At 67.2% G+C, this 15,732-nt stretch overlaps 5 protein-coding genes across 5 annotated transcripts; 2 read left to right on the top strand and 3 right to left on the bottom strand.

Annotated features, from left to right (window-relative positions):
* Positions 1-2,510: 2,510 nt before the first annotated feature.
* On the bottom strand, positions 2,511-3,607 carry EMIHUDRAFT_194939 (hypothetical protein; the record flags this gene model as incomplete). Its single annotated transcript, XM_005794546.1, has 4 exons — positions 2,511-2,655; positions 2,787-3,160; positions 3,250-3,307; positions 3,555-3,607. The coding sequence occupies 4 exons, from the start codon at positions 3,605-3,607 to the stop codon at positions 2,511-2,513; spliced, it is 630 nt and encodes a 209-aa protein (XP_005794603.1).
* Positions 3,608-4,501: 894 nt separating this feature from the next.
* EMIHUDRAFT_461118 (hypothetical protein) lies at positions 4,502-5,753 on the top strand. The gene has a single exon (XM_005794545.1). The coding sequence runs from the start codon at positions 4,525-4,527 to the stop codon at positions 5,359-5,361; it is 837 nt and encodes a 278-aa protein (XP_005794602.1). The 5' UTR covers positions 4,502-4,524; the 3' UTR covers positions 5,362-5,753.
* Positions 5,754-6,225: 472 nt separating this feature from the next.
* Positions 6,226-8,738, bottom strand: EMIHUDRAFT_194936 (hypothetical protein; the record flags this gene model as incomplete). Its single annotated transcript, XM_005794544.1, has 6 exons — positions 6,226-6,423; positions 6,991-7,140; positions 7,294-7,347; positions 7,856-7,945; positions 8,013-8,223; positions 8,704-8,738. The coding sequence occupies 6 exons, from the start codon at positions 8,736-8,738 to the stop codon at positions 6,226-6,228; spliced, it is 738 nt and encodes a 245-aa protein (XP_005794601.1).
* A 186-nt stretch (positions 8,739-8,924) lies between these two features.
* Positions 8,925-11,027, top strand: EMIHUDRAFT_447618 (hypothetical protein; the record flags this gene model as incomplete). The annotated part of the gene is made up of 4 exons (XM_005794543.1): positions 8,925-9,486; positions 9,562-9,651; positions 9,722-10,134; positions 10,559-11,027. Exons 1-4 carry the CDS (start codon positions 9,064-9,066, stop codon positions 11,025-11,027), a joined length of 1,395 nt encoding a protein of 464 aa, XP_005794600.1. The 5' UTR covers positions 8,925-9,063.
* A 415-nt stretch (positions 11,028-11,442) lies between these two features.
* EMIHUDRAFT_425813 (hypothetical protein) lies at positions 11,443-13,077 on the bottom strand (the record flags this gene model as incomplete). Its single annotated transcript, XM_005794542.1, has 3 exons — positions 11,443-11,775; positions 11,908-12,076; positions 12,251-13,077. The coding sequence occupies 3 exons, from the start codon at positions 13,075-13,077 to the stop codon at positions 11,443-11,445; spliced, it is 1,329 nt and encodes a 442-aa protein (XP_005794599.1).
* Positions 13,078-15,732: the final 2,655 nt, after the last annotated feature.

Genomic DNA, 15,732 nt, shown 5'->3' with positions numbered 1-15,732 from the left:
GAGAGGTGTCCGTTTTTATTTATTTATTTCAGTCTCACAACACACAAGTCACATCTCACAACACATCCGTGACCGCTCTCGACACGTCACGACTCTCGACTCCCATGCGACTCCCACTCCGCGGCCGGGCGCTTTCCCGCCGCCCACGCCCCGCGTTGCATGTGCATGTGCTGTGCATGTGCCCTTTCGGCTTAAAGGGGTGGGCCCTGAGGCACCTGCGGCTTAATTAAACTACAAAAACGGCTTAAAACCGCCCTAGGGCGGTTGCTGCACGGGCCGCCGAATCCTTAACGGAACACGGTCTTAAACGCTTAAACGGTGCGGGAGAGCTCCCGAGGTCGATGGTCCGGGAGGCTCCCGGTAGACGCCGGAGCGCGGAGGCCGGGAAGCTGGCTACAGTCAGCTAGCACGCGTCCCCTATGCGAGTATGGCTCCCGCCAGTGCACCAGACTTACAGATGTGTCTTCAGATGCAGGGTTGTGCCTAATAACGGCAGTATTGGAGAAACCGGCGCGGTACCCAGCGATGCGCATGCCGGTGAGGCCGATTTTCTTAAACGGTCTTAAAAAAGAGGGACCCTCTATGTGACTGCAATCTCTTAAATGGCAATTCAAGCCGTCACAAGCCCCCAAACCAGCTCACTTCTGAAAAGGTCTTAAAAAATTCCGGCCCTCAGAACCCTAGGGGTACCCTATAAGTGCGGCCTGTGGTGCTGGTGGCTCCGCGGCGGCCGGCGCGCGGTGCTCCGCGCGCTGAGCCCTGGCTGTCAGGCTGTCAGGTGCTGTCAGGTGTGATCTGTCAGGCTGTCAGGCACTGTCAGGCACTGTCAGGTGCCTCTGTCAGACCAGCTGTCAGGTGCTGTCAGTGCTGTCGGGTGCTGTCGGGTGCTTGTCTGACATCAGAGGGGCTCCGTAGCTGTCGGGTGCTGTCGGAGCTGTCGGGTGTTGCTGTCAGACGCTGTCGGAGCTGTCAGAGCTGTCGGGCTGCTGCTGCTGTCAGAGACGCCGGTGCTGCTGTCAGGTGCTGTCGGTTGGTGCTGTCGGGGTGCTGTCAGGCTCTGACACACTATCCACACTTATGACATTATCAAGAGGAGACCAGCAGGACTCTACTACACACACTCTAGTCTCTACTCTGCCTAGAAGGGGTCCGCCTGGGGAGCGCAGATGGCGGCGCAGGCGCAGGCGGCGGCGGCGGCAGCGCGGCACAGACGGCGGCCCGCGGCCACCCCCACCCAGACGCCGTAGGCATATGACTGTAGGGCCCCAGAAGGCTAGCTGGTAGCTTCATTTGTAGTAGCACAGCCGCCGGTGCTAGAGAGGGGTCCGCAGAGGTGGGGCGGGAAGGACGGAGGGTTGAGAGAGAGACCCATGACCAGCCCATGACTACATGGACCACACTCACATGTCTTTGCATGTTTTGTTATACCCTCATGGGGTGCAAGAAAGAGGCTGCACGGCTGTGTACGGTCTGTGCTGCTGTCGGGCTGGTCGGGCTGTCGGGCTGTCAGCGCTGCTGTCAGGTGTGTGCTGTCGGGCTGTCAGGCAGCTGTCAGGCTGTCACGTTAGGGCCTGACAGCGACGGAGCCCCTCTGATGTCAGACTCTGCTGTCAGGCTGTCAGATACGTGCTGTCAGACTGTCAGAGAAAGTGCTGTCAACGCTGTCAGGCTGTCGGGCACTGTCAGGCGCTGTCCGGGTTTGCTGTCAGACCAGGGCTCAGTCCGCGCGGCCGTCGCCTCGCTCGCGCCGCGCGCGCGCGGCGCGCGCGCGCCGCGGCCGAAAAAACGCTCTCCGACGGATCGCGAGCGAGCGCTGTGAGCCTGTGTGCTGTGACCCGTGCGTGTGTGAAATACAAAAAAATGGGAACGCGCTCACATACGCGATGCTATAGGAACTAACAGGGGCACCGAACGCGGAGCCGCCCAAAACACACCCCTTTCCCCAACTGAATGAATCTCGTACACTATTCATCAACTCATCGGGCACCGTTGTCCTCAGTCTGCTCCGACGAATCGCCCGTGGCTGTGTCCGCGGCCGTGTCGTCGGCAGGAGCGGTTGCGGCGGAGGCACCGGCACACGCAACAGATGAGGCTGGGGCGGCAACGGAGCCGGAGCCCGAAGCGGCGGCGGCGGCAGCGGCGCGGCGCGCGTAGGCGGGGATGAAGGGCTCGTGGAAAGCTTCGCGAAGCCGGCGCACCTGTTTTGGGGGCCGAGAGAGCGTCAAGGGTTTGGCGGCAAGTGTGGGCTGCAAAGTGGGCGGGCGGCTGGGGCTCGCCTTGGTCGGGCCTAGAGGGGAGGCGCTGTCACTCCACGAGGGGGTCAAGGCCAGGGTCGGGCCGCTCCGAGATTGGGGCCACCGAGGCCGGGGCAGAGAGTGAGCTCTTGCTCTGTTGCCGCCTAGAGCGGAGGCGGTGGCGGTTCAGCGGGCCGTCTGCTTGGGCCGGATCGCGCGTGCTCTGGCGGCGGCCATGATGCGCGCGAGAGAGCCTACGGGCGGAAGGCCTCGGTCTCAGCCCTCGCCTCGTCGCCAGGGCGCTTGCTCGCAGGAGGGTCTGGGGCCGAAGGTGTTGTTGAGCGTCGCGACGTCCGTCTTGTTGACGAGGCGCGAGGTGGTCAGCACGTCCGTCAGCTGGGCGAGGAAAGTGCCGTCCGACCTGCCGAGAGGGGCTCAGCTGCGAGGCTCCTCGGGTCGACACTCCACGGCCGCCCTCGCGCCACATCTCCGCCACATCTCGGCTGCATCTCGGCTGCATCTCGGGCCGCGTCTCGCCTCTCGCGGATGGACTCCGCGCCCTTCTTGGCGTACGCGCGCAGCGTCTCGACGTACCGCGCCACCTCGCCCACCGACCAGCCGAGCAGCAGCGTGCACTCGTGCGCCGTGGCCTGCTGCAGCACGGTGAGGATGGGCCGCTCGGGCGCCTCCGAGTCGACGAGCAGGAGCACCAGCCGCAGCGGCGTGAGCTCGCGCAGCTCTCTCAGCCGCGCGAGAAGGTAGTTTGGGTGCAGCAGGTGGTACCGAAGCGACAGGAAGAGCGCACACGCCCCGTCCGGGATCAGAAAGTCGGCCGTCGTGGGGCCGTAGGCCCACGGCACCGCCTTGATGGCCGCCAGCACTGGATTGCCGCGCTGGCGGGTCGAGACCACGACGCCGTTTGGCGGCTGGGCCGGAGTGCTGGGGCGAGTCGGCAAGGCGGCGGCGGCACCGCCGCGGCCGCCCACGCTTGGGGCCGGCGCGGCAGACGACGGACCCGCGCTCGGTGTCGGCCGAGGAGGCTGCGGTTGGCGATGCTGCGGAGGCTGCGGAGGCTGCGGAGGCGGCATCGCCGCTGCTGCCCCACTCGGCCGTGCGGCCGGCGGATCCAGCCGCAGCGAGGGAGTGACGACGGGCGCGAGACCTCGCTCGCGCTGTCTCTTCCGGCGCTCGGCGGCCTCGGCCGCGGTCGGCAGGGGCTGGTTCGCACGTATTCAATAGGGCCTTGGCGGGTCGTTTTGGCGCGAGGGTTCGTGCTCCACGTGTCAGGGTTACGGTCGCGCCCCCCGGGGAACGCTGGACCTTGACCAAAGCTTGCTTGTCAGCCGCCGGCGGATGCTCGAGACGATGCGCATGTGGCATGAACCGGCTTTGTGTCGCTTGACCGCACAACTGCTGATGGGTTTGTCTCAGTTCGATCGAACTGGCTGGCGGGTCATGGTGGTGTCGGACATGCCAGCTGACTGAACGGGTAGCCTGCGAGAGGTAGTGGTATCGGACACCTCGGCTCCGGGCTCTGATGCTGTGAGCCGCGGACCCTAGCCCGGACCCTCCCTTGCGAAGCACACTCGCCGGTGTGGAAGGGGGAGGTCCGGAATCGCCGAGAGCACTGAAGAGCATCAAGAAAGATGTCTGCGCTATTTATCTGAAGAGCACAGCGCGTGGGAACATGGGGAAAAGCTCTGTTGTCCTACTCCTCTCTTAAGCCTTGAAGTACAAACGACCTGGGTATATGAGCAAAGTCCGTGGCTAAGTCGGGTTGGGGCAGCGAGCGGCCTGATGATAGGTCAATGAGATCAGGTTGGACAAGCCCGCTTGAGAGAGAGAGATTTTTAGCAATACCAAATTTGTTTTTGCCCGCTTGTGGCTGCCCCGACAACAGGATAAGTTGCTAAGTCTAGTTCTTGCAGCGAGCGGCCTGGTTCCCATCCCCGCGAGCGTGACAGCTAAGTGGCTAAGTCTTAAGGGGGGGGGAAGTAATGTGAAACTGCAACGATGCATGCGTGCAGCACGAACACGGCAACAAATCTCTCGAACGGCTGCGATTCAGCGGTCGCGCCGCTGACCGTTCAGGTCGAGCTCGGCGAGCTGAGCAAGATCATCCAGCGGCGCGACAGCTGAATCGCAAGCGTTGAGGAACGCGAGACAGATCGCGTTCCGCGTTTCAGTTTCACAAAAGGTACCACCCTCCCTAAACAAAGAAAGACAGAAAGCAACAAAAGACCAGCTGAAGCTCTACCGAGTAAGTCCAAAGAGCAAGGACGCGCCCACGATGTTGCGCCGCAAGGGTTCCTCCCCAAAGTGGCTCGGGTCGACGCTGACGGTGGGGTCGACCCTCTCCTTCTCCTCTTCGTGTGAGCTAATCCTCGAAAAGTCAGGCTCCTCCGCCTCCTGGTTCCCGAGACAGAGGAAGAAGCGGTGTGAGCCGCAGGCGCTCTGGACTCGCGAGGAGGTGGATGCCGGCCAGGTTGAGGCGGAGAGGCTGGCCGCGGCATCGGAGAGGGCGGCTGCGGAAGCCGTGCCGCCGTCGCTTGCCGAGCCGACGGCCGCTGAGAGCACCGAGCCGATGCAGCAGGAGCAGGAGCAGGAGTCGCCCGACAGCGCGGCCCGCCGCTTTGCAGTGGAGCACGGGGTGCCGCCGTACATCGTGCCGGCCGACCGCATCGTCGCGTGGTCGCAGAGGCGAACCGCGAAGGGCTTGGAGGTCCACCTCGAGCTGGACCAGCCATGCTCGCGCACGGTGGAGGTTTGGACGGTCTTTTGGGACACCAAGATGTCGGGCGTCATCACCAAGCGAGGTGAGTTTTGCGAAATCAAGGGGGTGACGGCCGCGGCCGCGTTCCTCAAGGGGGTCAAGGTCAAGGCGACCAAGTTTGCGTGCCCCACCCTCGCGGGCGACGCCACGATGACCATCAGCGCAAAGGCACCGATGATGCCCGCCTTTCCGGTGCCCATCAGCGCGGTCTACGTGCTCAACAGCAAGGGCGCGCAGATGCGTTGGCTGAAATCGGGGGGGAGCTCGGCGCGCGCCTCGGAGGAGGCCGCGTTGCACCGACTCTCCCACCGCTTCTCCGGCTACCTTGCTGCGCTTCCGGCCGTCGTCACTTGATTCTCTCCGTTCTCGACCGCCTCCGTCTCCACGCCTACCAAGCTCTCTCGTTGAGTGGAGCGTGCGTCGCGGGGAGCGATTGATTGGCTCCTGTGCATTAGCACTGGCTGCTGTGAACCGCAGTATGGCCCACTGCCAGCGTGCGGTGTAGCGCTCGGTCGGTGCGCACCAACCAGCAGTGCAGCAGAGCTCTCTGCCCCTCTTCTTTCTCTCTCCGGGCGCGGGGCGGGCGCGCGCCCCGTGGCGGCGGCCGTGTGCCGCGACCCGCGTGCGGGGGCCTCTATTTAACTATTAACTATTAGCGGATAGCGGTATTTAGTTCGTGATCGCTACGTCGCCGTGTGCCGTTGTGCAGTGTATATACGGTTTTGACTTTCGAGTGGCTCGCCGCCCCGTGTGAGGGGGTGAGCGTGTGCCAGGGTGCAGGGTGAGCCCGCCTGCCCGGTGCCCCGGTCCACCCGTCCCCCCCGAGTGTGTCGCCGAGTGTGCGCGCCGGAGCCAGCGACGAGCGAGACCCCGTGCAAAAATAAAAAAATGTGACTCGCAACGAGTAAACGTGAAATCTGAAAAACGACCAGATACCGCGAGAGAGAAAGAGGCGGGCGAGAGCGGAGAGCGGGGGCCTGGGGGGGGCGCGCGCAGCCCACAGCTCAACACATCAAAGATCAATTGTGAGATCTCGGTGCCCCCCCCCCCCCCCCCCGCGCGCGCAAGCCAGCCTCGGCGAGCAAGTGATGATGCCGTAGCTCGTCGACGTCAGTACTCGAACTCATCGCGGCACGCTCGTACTCGCCCAACCCTGCCGCCACCGGGCTGACCACCTGCTCCTGCCCCCTCGCCGGCGCATGCCCCTGAGACACTCAATTAGTGTGGCCGCATCGTGGCTGGGACGACGCCGCCGGCGACAAACCCGGGAAGCCGCGCCATCGGGTTGGTCGGGCTGAAGCCGCCGGCGCCCGGCGATGGTGCGCCGTAGCCCCCTCCAGGCGGCGGCGGCGGCTTCATCGTCAGGGCGGGCGGAGCCGCGGTCCCCGACCCGTAGCCGCTGGTGCCGAGCGCGACCTGGCAAACGGACGGCCCCGTCAGGAGCGCTGCGGCGGGGCGAAGGGGCGACAGGGGGGGGGGGGGTCGAGGCGCGCCTGAGGGATGTGCCTGCCCCGGCCGCCCATCTCTTGCTCGGAGTGCTTGTACGATCGCTCGCAGGTGAGGAACCGGCCGCCGACCTCGAGCCCGTGCAGCCCTGCGACCGCCTCGTCGGTGGAGAGGCCTGTCGCGGGGCGGAGGCGGCTGAGCGACGCCGCGAGACTTGCTGCGGCGGCGGCTCTCCGCGGCGGCACCGTCGGTGTCGTCGAACTCGAGGAAGGCGCAGCCTGCGGCAGGGTCGGGGCTGCGGCGGGGGCGGGGGCAGAGGCGGGCGGTGCGGGGCGGTGCCCTTGTTGCGCGCGTCGGCCGCGTCGGTGAGAAGGTGGAAGCCTTTCAGCGGCCCGAAGAACTCGGCGATGCGCCGCACCTGCGGTTGGGCGACGGCGGGCGTGCCCGTGAGAGGCGTGCCGGTGTGAGGCGTGCCCGTGAGAGGGCCGTGTGCCGGTGTGATGGGGGGAGCGACGCGAGGGTTTGCCGCGCCTCGACGTTGGTCAGGTGGTTTGGCACGTTGCCGAGGAAGACCTTGTTCGGCCCGTCGGGCACGTCCGAGGAGACGACGCCCTTGATGCGTGTGAGCCCGTTGAGCGCCGAGTGCAGCAGCGTGCCCGGCGAGGGAGGGTGGACGAGGGAGAGAGCCTGCGGCGAGGCAGGCGGAGCTCGGCGGCAGGGTTCGGGTTAGGGTTAGAGTTAGCTCGGCGGCAGGCGGCGCGGCGGCGGCGCGGCGGGTCGGGGGGAGGGCCGGGCCTCGACCTTTTGCGGCGGCGGCTGGTAGTCGGTCGGCCGGCGGACCTTGAGCTGCCTGCCTCGGTAGTCCATGCCGTCGAAGAGGAGGAGGGCGCTCGCCTACGGGACAACCGTGCACGGCTCGGCCCTGCCTGGGACGACGTGTCCTGCAGGTGCCGTCGAAGAGGAGAAGGGAGCCCGCCCGACTCGCGCAAAACCCTCAGCCCAAGGGCTCTCTCCCTGCTCTCTCCCGGCTCTCTCCCTGCTCTCTCCCGGCTATCTCCCTGCTCTCTCCCGGCTATCTCCCTCCTCGTGCACGTCCCTCAGCTCGAGGAAAGCGAAGCCGCCGCCCTGGTGCGCAACCTTGGAGGAGGGGAGGAGCGGAGGGCGGTGGGAGGACGGGGAGGGGAGGGGAGGAGGTGGCGAGGGGGCAGGGTCGGGGCCTGCAGGATGGGCGGCCCGCTCCACTTTTGGAGCCCGATCTTGACCATCGCGTCGTTGAGGTAGCCGCAAATCTCGTCGGAGGATGCCTGCGAAAGGATTGGGGGGGGGGAGGGGGGGGGAGGGAGGGCTCAGCGGTCGCTGCCCCCTGCGGGTCGCCGTAGGACGGGCTGCTCCGCGCCTCGACAGGCGTGTTGCCCACGTACACGCGCCTCCCGAGCCGCGTCTCCTGCATCAGCTGCGGCGAGATGAGCGGCATCGCCACGTCGGGCCCTGTCTGCACCTGCGGGCAGTGCAGTGGCGGGAGCGGTCGGTGGGGTGGGTGGAGGGCTGGCGCGCGGGACTTGGTCGGCGCGGGCCGCGCTGCGCTGGCCGGCGATCTCTCCAGAGGTTCTCTCCAGAGGGCCCCACGCCGCAGAGGGCCACGCCGGCGCCTGGTTCGAGGAGAGGTCCCAGCCGGAGCTGAAGCCGGACCGGCGCTTGCGCGGCTCCTCCTCGTCGTGGCGCCTGCCCCGGTCGCGGCTGCGCTCGCGCCGGTCCCGATCGCGCCGGTCCCTGTCCCGGGAGCGCGACCTGCGCTCCCGCCGGTCGCGGTCGCGGTCGCGCCGGTCGCGCTCTCGGCTGCGGTCGCGTCGCTCCCGCGGCCTGTCGTCGCCGTCCCTGCGGCTCCGCCCGCCCTCGCCACCCTCGCGCCCGCCCTCGCCCGCATCTCCGCCGGCGCCGCCCGCCGCCTTGTCGCCCGCCGCCGCCTTGTCGCCCGACAACGCAGAGCCGCCCTTGGGCTCCGTTGCCTCCGTCGCCGGCTGTGGTGGCGCGCCGCCGCCGGCGGCCTCGTCGCCGCCCGCACCGGCGGCGGGGCGCTCCTCGCGCTCATCGTCGCGCTTGCGCTCCTTGTCCCTGTCGCGGCGCTTGCGCTTGCGCTCCTCACTGTCGGCGGAGCGCGAGCGCGAGCGCTCCTCGTCCTTGCGGCTGCGCTCGCGCCGCCGCTTCTTCTTGTCGCCGCTTTCGCTCTCGGACGAGTCGTGGCGGCGAGACCTGTGCTTCTTCCGCTCGGAGTCACGAGGCGGCATATCAGAGAATGAGAGACAGCAGAGGCAGTGGGTGGTGCCAGGCGCCGCCAGCGCGGGTGAATTTCTCTTTCTCTCTTCCCCCCCCCCATTTGTCTCTCCCTGCCGAACACCGCGCAAATCCTATCTCGAGGTGTCGCTGGGTAGGGGATCCGGAGGAGTACATGTAAAATTTTCTTCGCGCGCTTGCGATCCCACGCCGCGACTACCCGGTAGTTCACGCCCGACGGGCGTGTGACCCCCCTGCGGCCACTAAGGTTGCCAAGCTCTGCTGCGCTCGCTCTACGCGGTTGTCATAAAGAGAGACCAGGCGTTGGCGGTCGGCCCCATGGCGAAAGGCAAGGCCAAGAAGAGGACGAGCTTTCGCTACGAGCTGCAGCTCAACAGCGCCCATGGTGGCGGCGGTGGCGGAGGCGGCTCTAGCTTCGAGCCCTCATCGCAGCCCGCCGCCGCCGACTCGCCGCTGGCGCTCGAGCTGTGCGCCTTGGCGCCCGCCGTGCCGCGCGAGCGAGTAGCCGAGCTCGCTGCCGTGCACGGAGACGACATGGACACCCTCGTCAGCCGGCTGCTCGAGCTGTCCGCCTCTCTCGGCGCCGAGGGCACTCAGCCCAGCGGCAGCAGCGAGGAGGAGGGCGACGACACCAGCTTCGCCCTGCTTCCCTCGGAGCTCCTCGGCCCGCTCCTCGCCAGCCTGCCCCTCCAGGCGCTCGGAAGCCTCGCTCTCGCGTGCAAGAGCACTCGCGTGCTCGTGGTGCGCGCCCCGCCGAATACCAACGCCGCACCGCGCCCACCGCCCGAGCAGCCGGCGGCGGCTTCCCTCCTGCAGGCGCAGCACCTCTCCTCCCTGCGCGAGCTGCGGCACGAGCGCGAGCTCAAGGGGTGGAGCAACCGGCGGGTGCTCTCGCTGCTCCGCGCTGCGCGCGGCCTCCACTCCCTCTCGCTCTGTCCGAGGCATGTCCGACACATGTCCGACACATGTCTTGTAGGCGAGCGGCCTCCACTCCCTCTCGCTCGACGCCGCCGGCGACGTCGGCGCGAGCCTGCTCTCGCAGGCGCTCAGCCAGCCTGCGGCGCGACGCCTCGCTTCGCTCCGCATTTCTGGCGCGGGCGCGCCTCGCTCGGGCTGCGACGTGCCGCTCGTCGACGCGGTGCAGGAGGTGCTGTTCGACCTCCCGGCCGAGCTTGCGCAGCTGAGCTCCCTCGCCCTCAACAGCTGCCCCGCGCTCAACGACGCCCTCGCCGAGCGGCTGGGGAGCCTGCCGCGCCTCACCTCGCTCTCGCTCGCCGAGAACCCGCAGCTCTCGCAAGAGATAGCGCGCGCCGCCCGCGCCTTCCCAGCCCATCTCCGCCGGCTGCATTATCCCCCGACATCCCCTCAGGTGACCTCGCTGCTGCAGCGGTGCGCAGGCCTCACAGAAGCCGATTTCAGGCCGGGCCCCGCCCCTTACCCACTTGGCCGGTCTCCCCATCTCCCCTCCCTGGGGGACCCCCCCCCCCCCCCCCTGTGAAAGCAGTTTCTGCGGCGACCGGCTCCAAGCCCGCCGCGCTGCTGGGGTGAGCGCGGCCCCGCCTCGAGCGACGGCGGCGGCGGCGGCGGCCCTGATGGGAAATGGCAACGAGGCGGCGGCGGCGGCGGCGGCGGCGGCGGCGGCGGCGGCGGCGGCGGCGGCGGCGGCGGCGGCGGCGACGGGTTCGCCAGAGGTGGCGGCGGCGGCTTCGCCTTCTGCGGCGGAGGCGGAGGCCGACGCGGCGGCGGCGGCGGCCCTGGCGCTAGCCGTGGAGACGGTGGACGTGGTCAGCCGGCGGCGAATGCGGCTCGAGAGGCTGCCGCCGCTGGTGCAGCTTTCTCTGCGCGGCTGGTCCCGGCTCGGGGTGCTGCAGGTGAGCTGCGCCAGCCTCGCGCGCCTCAACGTCTCGCAGTGCACGGTGCTCTCCCTCCTCGTCGTCCGCGCGCCGCTCCTCTCCTCGCTCAACGCGTCGGGCTGCCGCACGCTCGGCGAGGTCTTCCTCGGCCGGTGCGCCGTCCTTCGCTCGCTCAACTTGGCGCAGTGCAAGGCGCTCCACGCGATGCGCGCGCCAGCGGCAGCTCGCCTCGACACCCTCAACCTCTTTGGCTGCCGCGTGCTCCCGCCCGAGTCGCTCACGCCGCTGCTGCACACCTCCGGCGCGGCGCTCCGCCAGCTCAACATGAATGGCTGTGTGGGCACCATCGACCTCTCAGAGGCGACCGTGCGCCAGCTGTGTCCACATCTCGTCCAGCTTGACTGCCAGGGCCGGAAGGCAAAGTACTAGAAGGCTTGCTACACTGAGCTCCCGCCGAGAGACACGTAGCTGCTCCGATTCTTTGTCTGTACTCTCTTTTCGGACGTGTGCGTGAGCGCGTCCACCGTCCTCGTCCGCGTCACCCCCGTGGCGGTATATGTGTAATGTGAGCCCAGTGTGCTATCGAAATTTTTGAACACACATAGGCGCGCGTACCTCTCGTTCTCGCGCCACGATCAAGAATCATGGAGGGAGCGCGTCACTCAATCTCAAAATGCCACACAAGCACGGCCCCACCGACCGCCCGCTCCCCCGGCCCTCCCCATGAGCGCATGCGCCAAAGCCTGTGCAAATCTACGTAGTGGCCTTGGAGGACCCGGCCCGGCACCGGCGCCGACCGACAGGCCGCTCCCAGATGCCCTTCCCTCGGAGCGTCACGCTGTCGTTACGATGCTGAGCAGGCCCAAGCGGTGAGGGCGCTGCCGGAGCCGCCAAGAGAGGAGGAGGGGGCTGGCGTGCCTAGGCCGTGTTCGAGAGGAGGACGCCTGCGGCGGCGGGCAGTGCTCAGCCGCGTGCAGGTCTGCGGCCCGAGCGCGCGGCGAGGGGAGAGCGCGCCGTTTGAGCCGAGGATGTAGACGCGCCCGTTGGAGAAGGACTTGATCTTGTACAGGTTGGTTGGCAAGTCGTCCGCCGACTTGTCCTTCTGCCAGGACCTGCCTCCGTCGGTGGAGCCAAAGATGGTCCCGCCTCCTCCGACCGCCCACGCCTTGTTGGAGTCCTGCGGCGAGGCGGCGCCGGGCGCGGGTCGGAGGAGGGGAGGCCGGGGGCTGGGTGTGGGTTAGGGTCAGGGTTAGGGTCGGAGGAGGGGAGGCCGGGGGGTGGGCGGCCGCGGCTGCGAGGGCGGCTGAACCTTGAGGAAGAGGACGTCGAGGATGCCGTAGCCGCCCGACTTGATCTGGCAGCGGTCGAAGGGGATGTCGATCAGCTGCGTGTCCACCGGCTGGCCCGACGTCGTCTTTGAGATCTCTCCGCCCGCCGTCGACATCCAGAGCCCGTCGGCGAGGCGCGACTTGACGAACCTGAGATGGAGGGAGGCGAGGGGTGGGAGGGAGGGGGCGCCCTTCGCACGGCGGCCCGCTGCCGCGCGAGCACCCCATCGAAGTGATGCGCCTACAGCCGTGCCAGGGACCTGTCAGTAGCCGCGCCCAGCGGCAGCGGGTGGCCGGCTCGCGTCGGCCGCGCGCCTCGACGACCCGCGGTTGTGAGGGATCCAAAACTCGTCGCCGGGCCGGTAGGTGAGGTAGAAGTTGCCGCGCGACGAGACCGCCAGGTACGAGCCGTCCGCGTCGCGTTGGATGTCGTTGATGCTCCCCGAGAAGTACGAGGCGCCCTGCACGCCCGACGAAGAGACCCGGTTGAGCGTCGCGTCAATCGTCTCGCGCACCTGGGCCTTCCAGTTGCGGCCAGAGTTGTCGGTGGTGTAGATGGCGCCTGCCGAGGTGGACATCTCCGCCTTGCCCGGCCCGAGCGCCACCACGTTGTACGGGTCGCCGGGCAGCTTTGGCGAGAGCGGCACGCGCTCCCACGAGGCGCCCGAGTCGCGGGTGTGCAGCAGGATGGCGGGCTTGCCGATGATCCAGCCCTCGCCGTCACGGAAGCTCATCTTTGTGAAGCGGTAGTTGATCTCCTCGTCCGGGTCCAGGTTGGCGAACGACTTGGCCTGCCAGGAGCTGCCGCCATCCGTGGTCTGCAGGAAGGTGCCCTTGTTGCCCACGATGAAGCCGTTCTTCGGGTTGGCCTCGTCGAACTCGATGTCGAAGAGAATGGGCGCCTCGGTTGCGAGCGGAAGCTGAACCGGCGCCCACGTGGGCGCCTTGGCTGCGGCCTGCGCACTAGTTGGCGTCGCCGCGAGCGAAGCGCCCGCGAGGGCCGCGCCAGCGAGCGCATCGCGCCGGTTGGGCGCGGGCGCAGCGAGCAGCACGAGCGACGGGGGCGAGCGCGTTGCCCCACGGCAGGAGGGCAAAGCCACGGGGTCCGCAAGCAGCGCACCGCTGCTGGTCAGCGAGATCAAGCCCAGCATGCTTCGCCGCTAGGCAGAAGTTACCTGGATACGACCGAAAGTCGTTTTCTTTTTCTCCTCTAGTGTATTTACCGTTGAGCCCTGCGCGACACTCTTTGTGCCAATTCGCGCCACTCCCGTGCCTAGTGTCGTGAGAGGAGTTTCATTGTAAATTTCGAACAGTGAGTGTCAAAGTGAGAGATTTTTGCAATAAATACCAACCAAACAAACAAACAAACAACTCTAACACTCACACATCATTTGGGGCCTGGAGCCCTGTTCACGCGCGCGCGAGACGTGCAGACAGGGTTGCCAGGTGAGAGCGAATGGCGCGGTTCACGCCTCGCACAACAGAGAGAGAGAGATGCGCTCTGCATGGTGGGGACATAAAAGAGAGCGCGTACTTGGGCGAGTAGGCCGTGCGGTCGACGCTGCCGCGCGCGACCTTGCGCGCGAGGCGGCGCAGCTTGAGGACAGCGGTGGGCGAGAAGCCGCCGCCGAACGTCTCGTGGAGCAGCAGAGCAGGTTGAAGTTGTTGCGCTTGACAAAGATCGCGTCGTGGTAGAAACCGCGATGCGCCTTGACGTAGCAGTGTCCTGACGGAGTGGCAGATCTCGTGGAGGAAGCAGACGCTGAGGATGGTGGACAGCGCACGTCCCTGGATGACCCCGCAGGCGGACTTGGCGTAGTTGGGGTCGTTGTAGTCGGGGCACTCGAGGGAGAGCGGGTCCCAATCGGCGCGGCGGAGAAGCCCAGGTCATCGCCGTCGGCGGAAGGCAGCCGCAAGGCGCCCTCGGCCTTGACAAGGCGGATGAAGCTGGGCGTGCCCATGATGAGGCGAGCGACGGGTAGGAGGTCAGGGCGTCGCTTGCGGATCCAGTCGAGGAGCTTGACGCGCCCACAGCCGTTGGGGTCAGGCTTGTTGTCGGCCGTGAGCGCCTGCGCGATCGTGTTGTAAAAGTTCTCCTTGTCACCCGAGAAGCGAGATGGTCGCGTTCTCCGGCTTCGTGCCGTGCCACCCCGCGACGGTGTGTGGGCGTACAGGTGAGTGCCGTTCTTGTAGAACGCGTAGTTCTTTGGGAAGTTGACAGGCGCACGGGCGCGCACCTCCGCCGCCTCGGCCGCCTCGAGGTCGGCGAGAGCGGCCGTCGCCTCGGCCGAGCCGTGTCCGTGCGTGATGCACCTCGAAGTGTACGCGGCTTCTGCGGTGGCGGTGGTGACGGTGGCGCGTCCTCGAGTGCCTCCGCCCTGACCTTGGCAACCTCAGGAAGCTGCGTGGTGCAGAACTGCTCCGCCCAGTCGCGCTCCTGGAGCGCGATGCACCGTTCGGCTGAGCGCGTGAAGATGCTGCAGAGCCCGAGGGGCCTGCAGCTGACGCCATCGTCCTTCGTTCCAGAGGCAGACGGCGTTGAGGTCGTCCTCAAGCCGCTTGAGACGCTCGTGCATGACACCCCAGCTAAAGGAGGTGCAGAAGTTGAAGAGGCAGTCCGCCCCGTCGGTCGACTCGGTGATGATGCGGACGAGCTCGTAGTCGACTTGGGTCGGGCCGCCCTTTTGGGCGCGAGGCAAAGACTTTGCGAACTTGTTGAACGACTTTCTCTTCAGGTCGTACCGCGCGGCGCCTGGTTCGTCGGCGGTGACACTGGCAAGCGGGGCCCGCGCTTGCGGCGTCTTGCCGAGGTAGTTGGCGACAACCTTGGCGTCGCGGCCGTCAGCGGGCGTGGAGGGCGAGAAGGCCGCCCACGCCTTGCCGAACTCGCCCCGGTTCGCGTAGTAGTGGGCCCTATTGACCATCTGTTCCATGGAAGGCTGCGAGGGGCCCGGCGAGTCGGCAGCGTCGCCCTGCTCCAGTGGGGTGGGCGGGACGGAGGCGGAGAGTGCCAGTTCTTTCCAGAGGGCCAGGAAGCCGTCGGGCGAGTGGGCGATGGTGGCGGCGCGCTCAACCATCTGGTCGGTCGTGTAGCGCGGCGAGCCGCTCGGCCGGCAGGTGACGAGGATCGTCGAGGCGACGACGAAGATGGCACCTCGGGCGCCGTCCTCGGTGCCGGGCGCGTTGGGGTTGCCGCCGAAGGCCTTCCTGAGGGAGGGTGTAGAGGATGTAGAGTGTAGAGCGCTGTAGAGCTGTAGAGATGTAGAGCGCTGGAGAGCGCTGTAGAGCGCTGTAGAGCTGTAGAGCTCTACATCAGCCGTGGGACGAACTGCGTGCGTTGTAGAGCGATGTAGAGGCGCTCTACAACGTGAAATCTCTACAAACTCCTCGGCGCCAACGTCTACTACCGGGGGACCGTCGCCCTCGGGCGTACTGGCTTGATCCCAGCGGCACACGTCTACATACTACAACCCGGCGAGAGGGGGACTCACGGGGAAGAGACCGAACGGCCGGCCGGATTACTAGGACGCCGAGGCCCCGCACGGGAAGAGTCCGAACGCCCGGCCGGGCAACTAGGTCATTGAGGCCCCGCCCCTCTCTCCACCCCGGCCATTCCAACGGCCAGGCCGCTCGCTTAAAAGGCTGATTGGCTAGACGAGCGGCCTACCTCCAACGGGGCGGTCTGGATCACGGGGGATGACATCCTGCCTGTGCCGACACGTCGGGAGGAGGTGGTTGCTCCGCCGCCGGACCGCCCTCTCCACCACCCTGCCTCGCCCAGGGATCTACAACGCTGTCTTAAGGTC

This window comes from Emiliania huxleyi (genome assembly GCF_000372725.1).
Source record: "Emiliania huxleyi CCMP1516 unplaced genomic scaffold EMIHUscaffold_1, whole genome shotgun sequence".
Taxonomy (NCBI): Eukaryota; Haptophyta; order Isochrysidales; family Noelaerhabdaceae; genus Emiliania; species Emiliania huxleyi.
Note: the sequence above shows the minus strand (reverse complement) of the source record. Positions and strands in the feature narration are given on the sequence as shown.

What these genes read in the sequence shown, in the direction of transcription:
- EMIHUDRAFT_461118 (XM_005794545.1), top strand. Translation starts at nt 4,525, where the DNA reads ATGTTGCGCCGCAAGGGTTCCTCCCCAAAGTGGCTCGGGTCGACGCTG.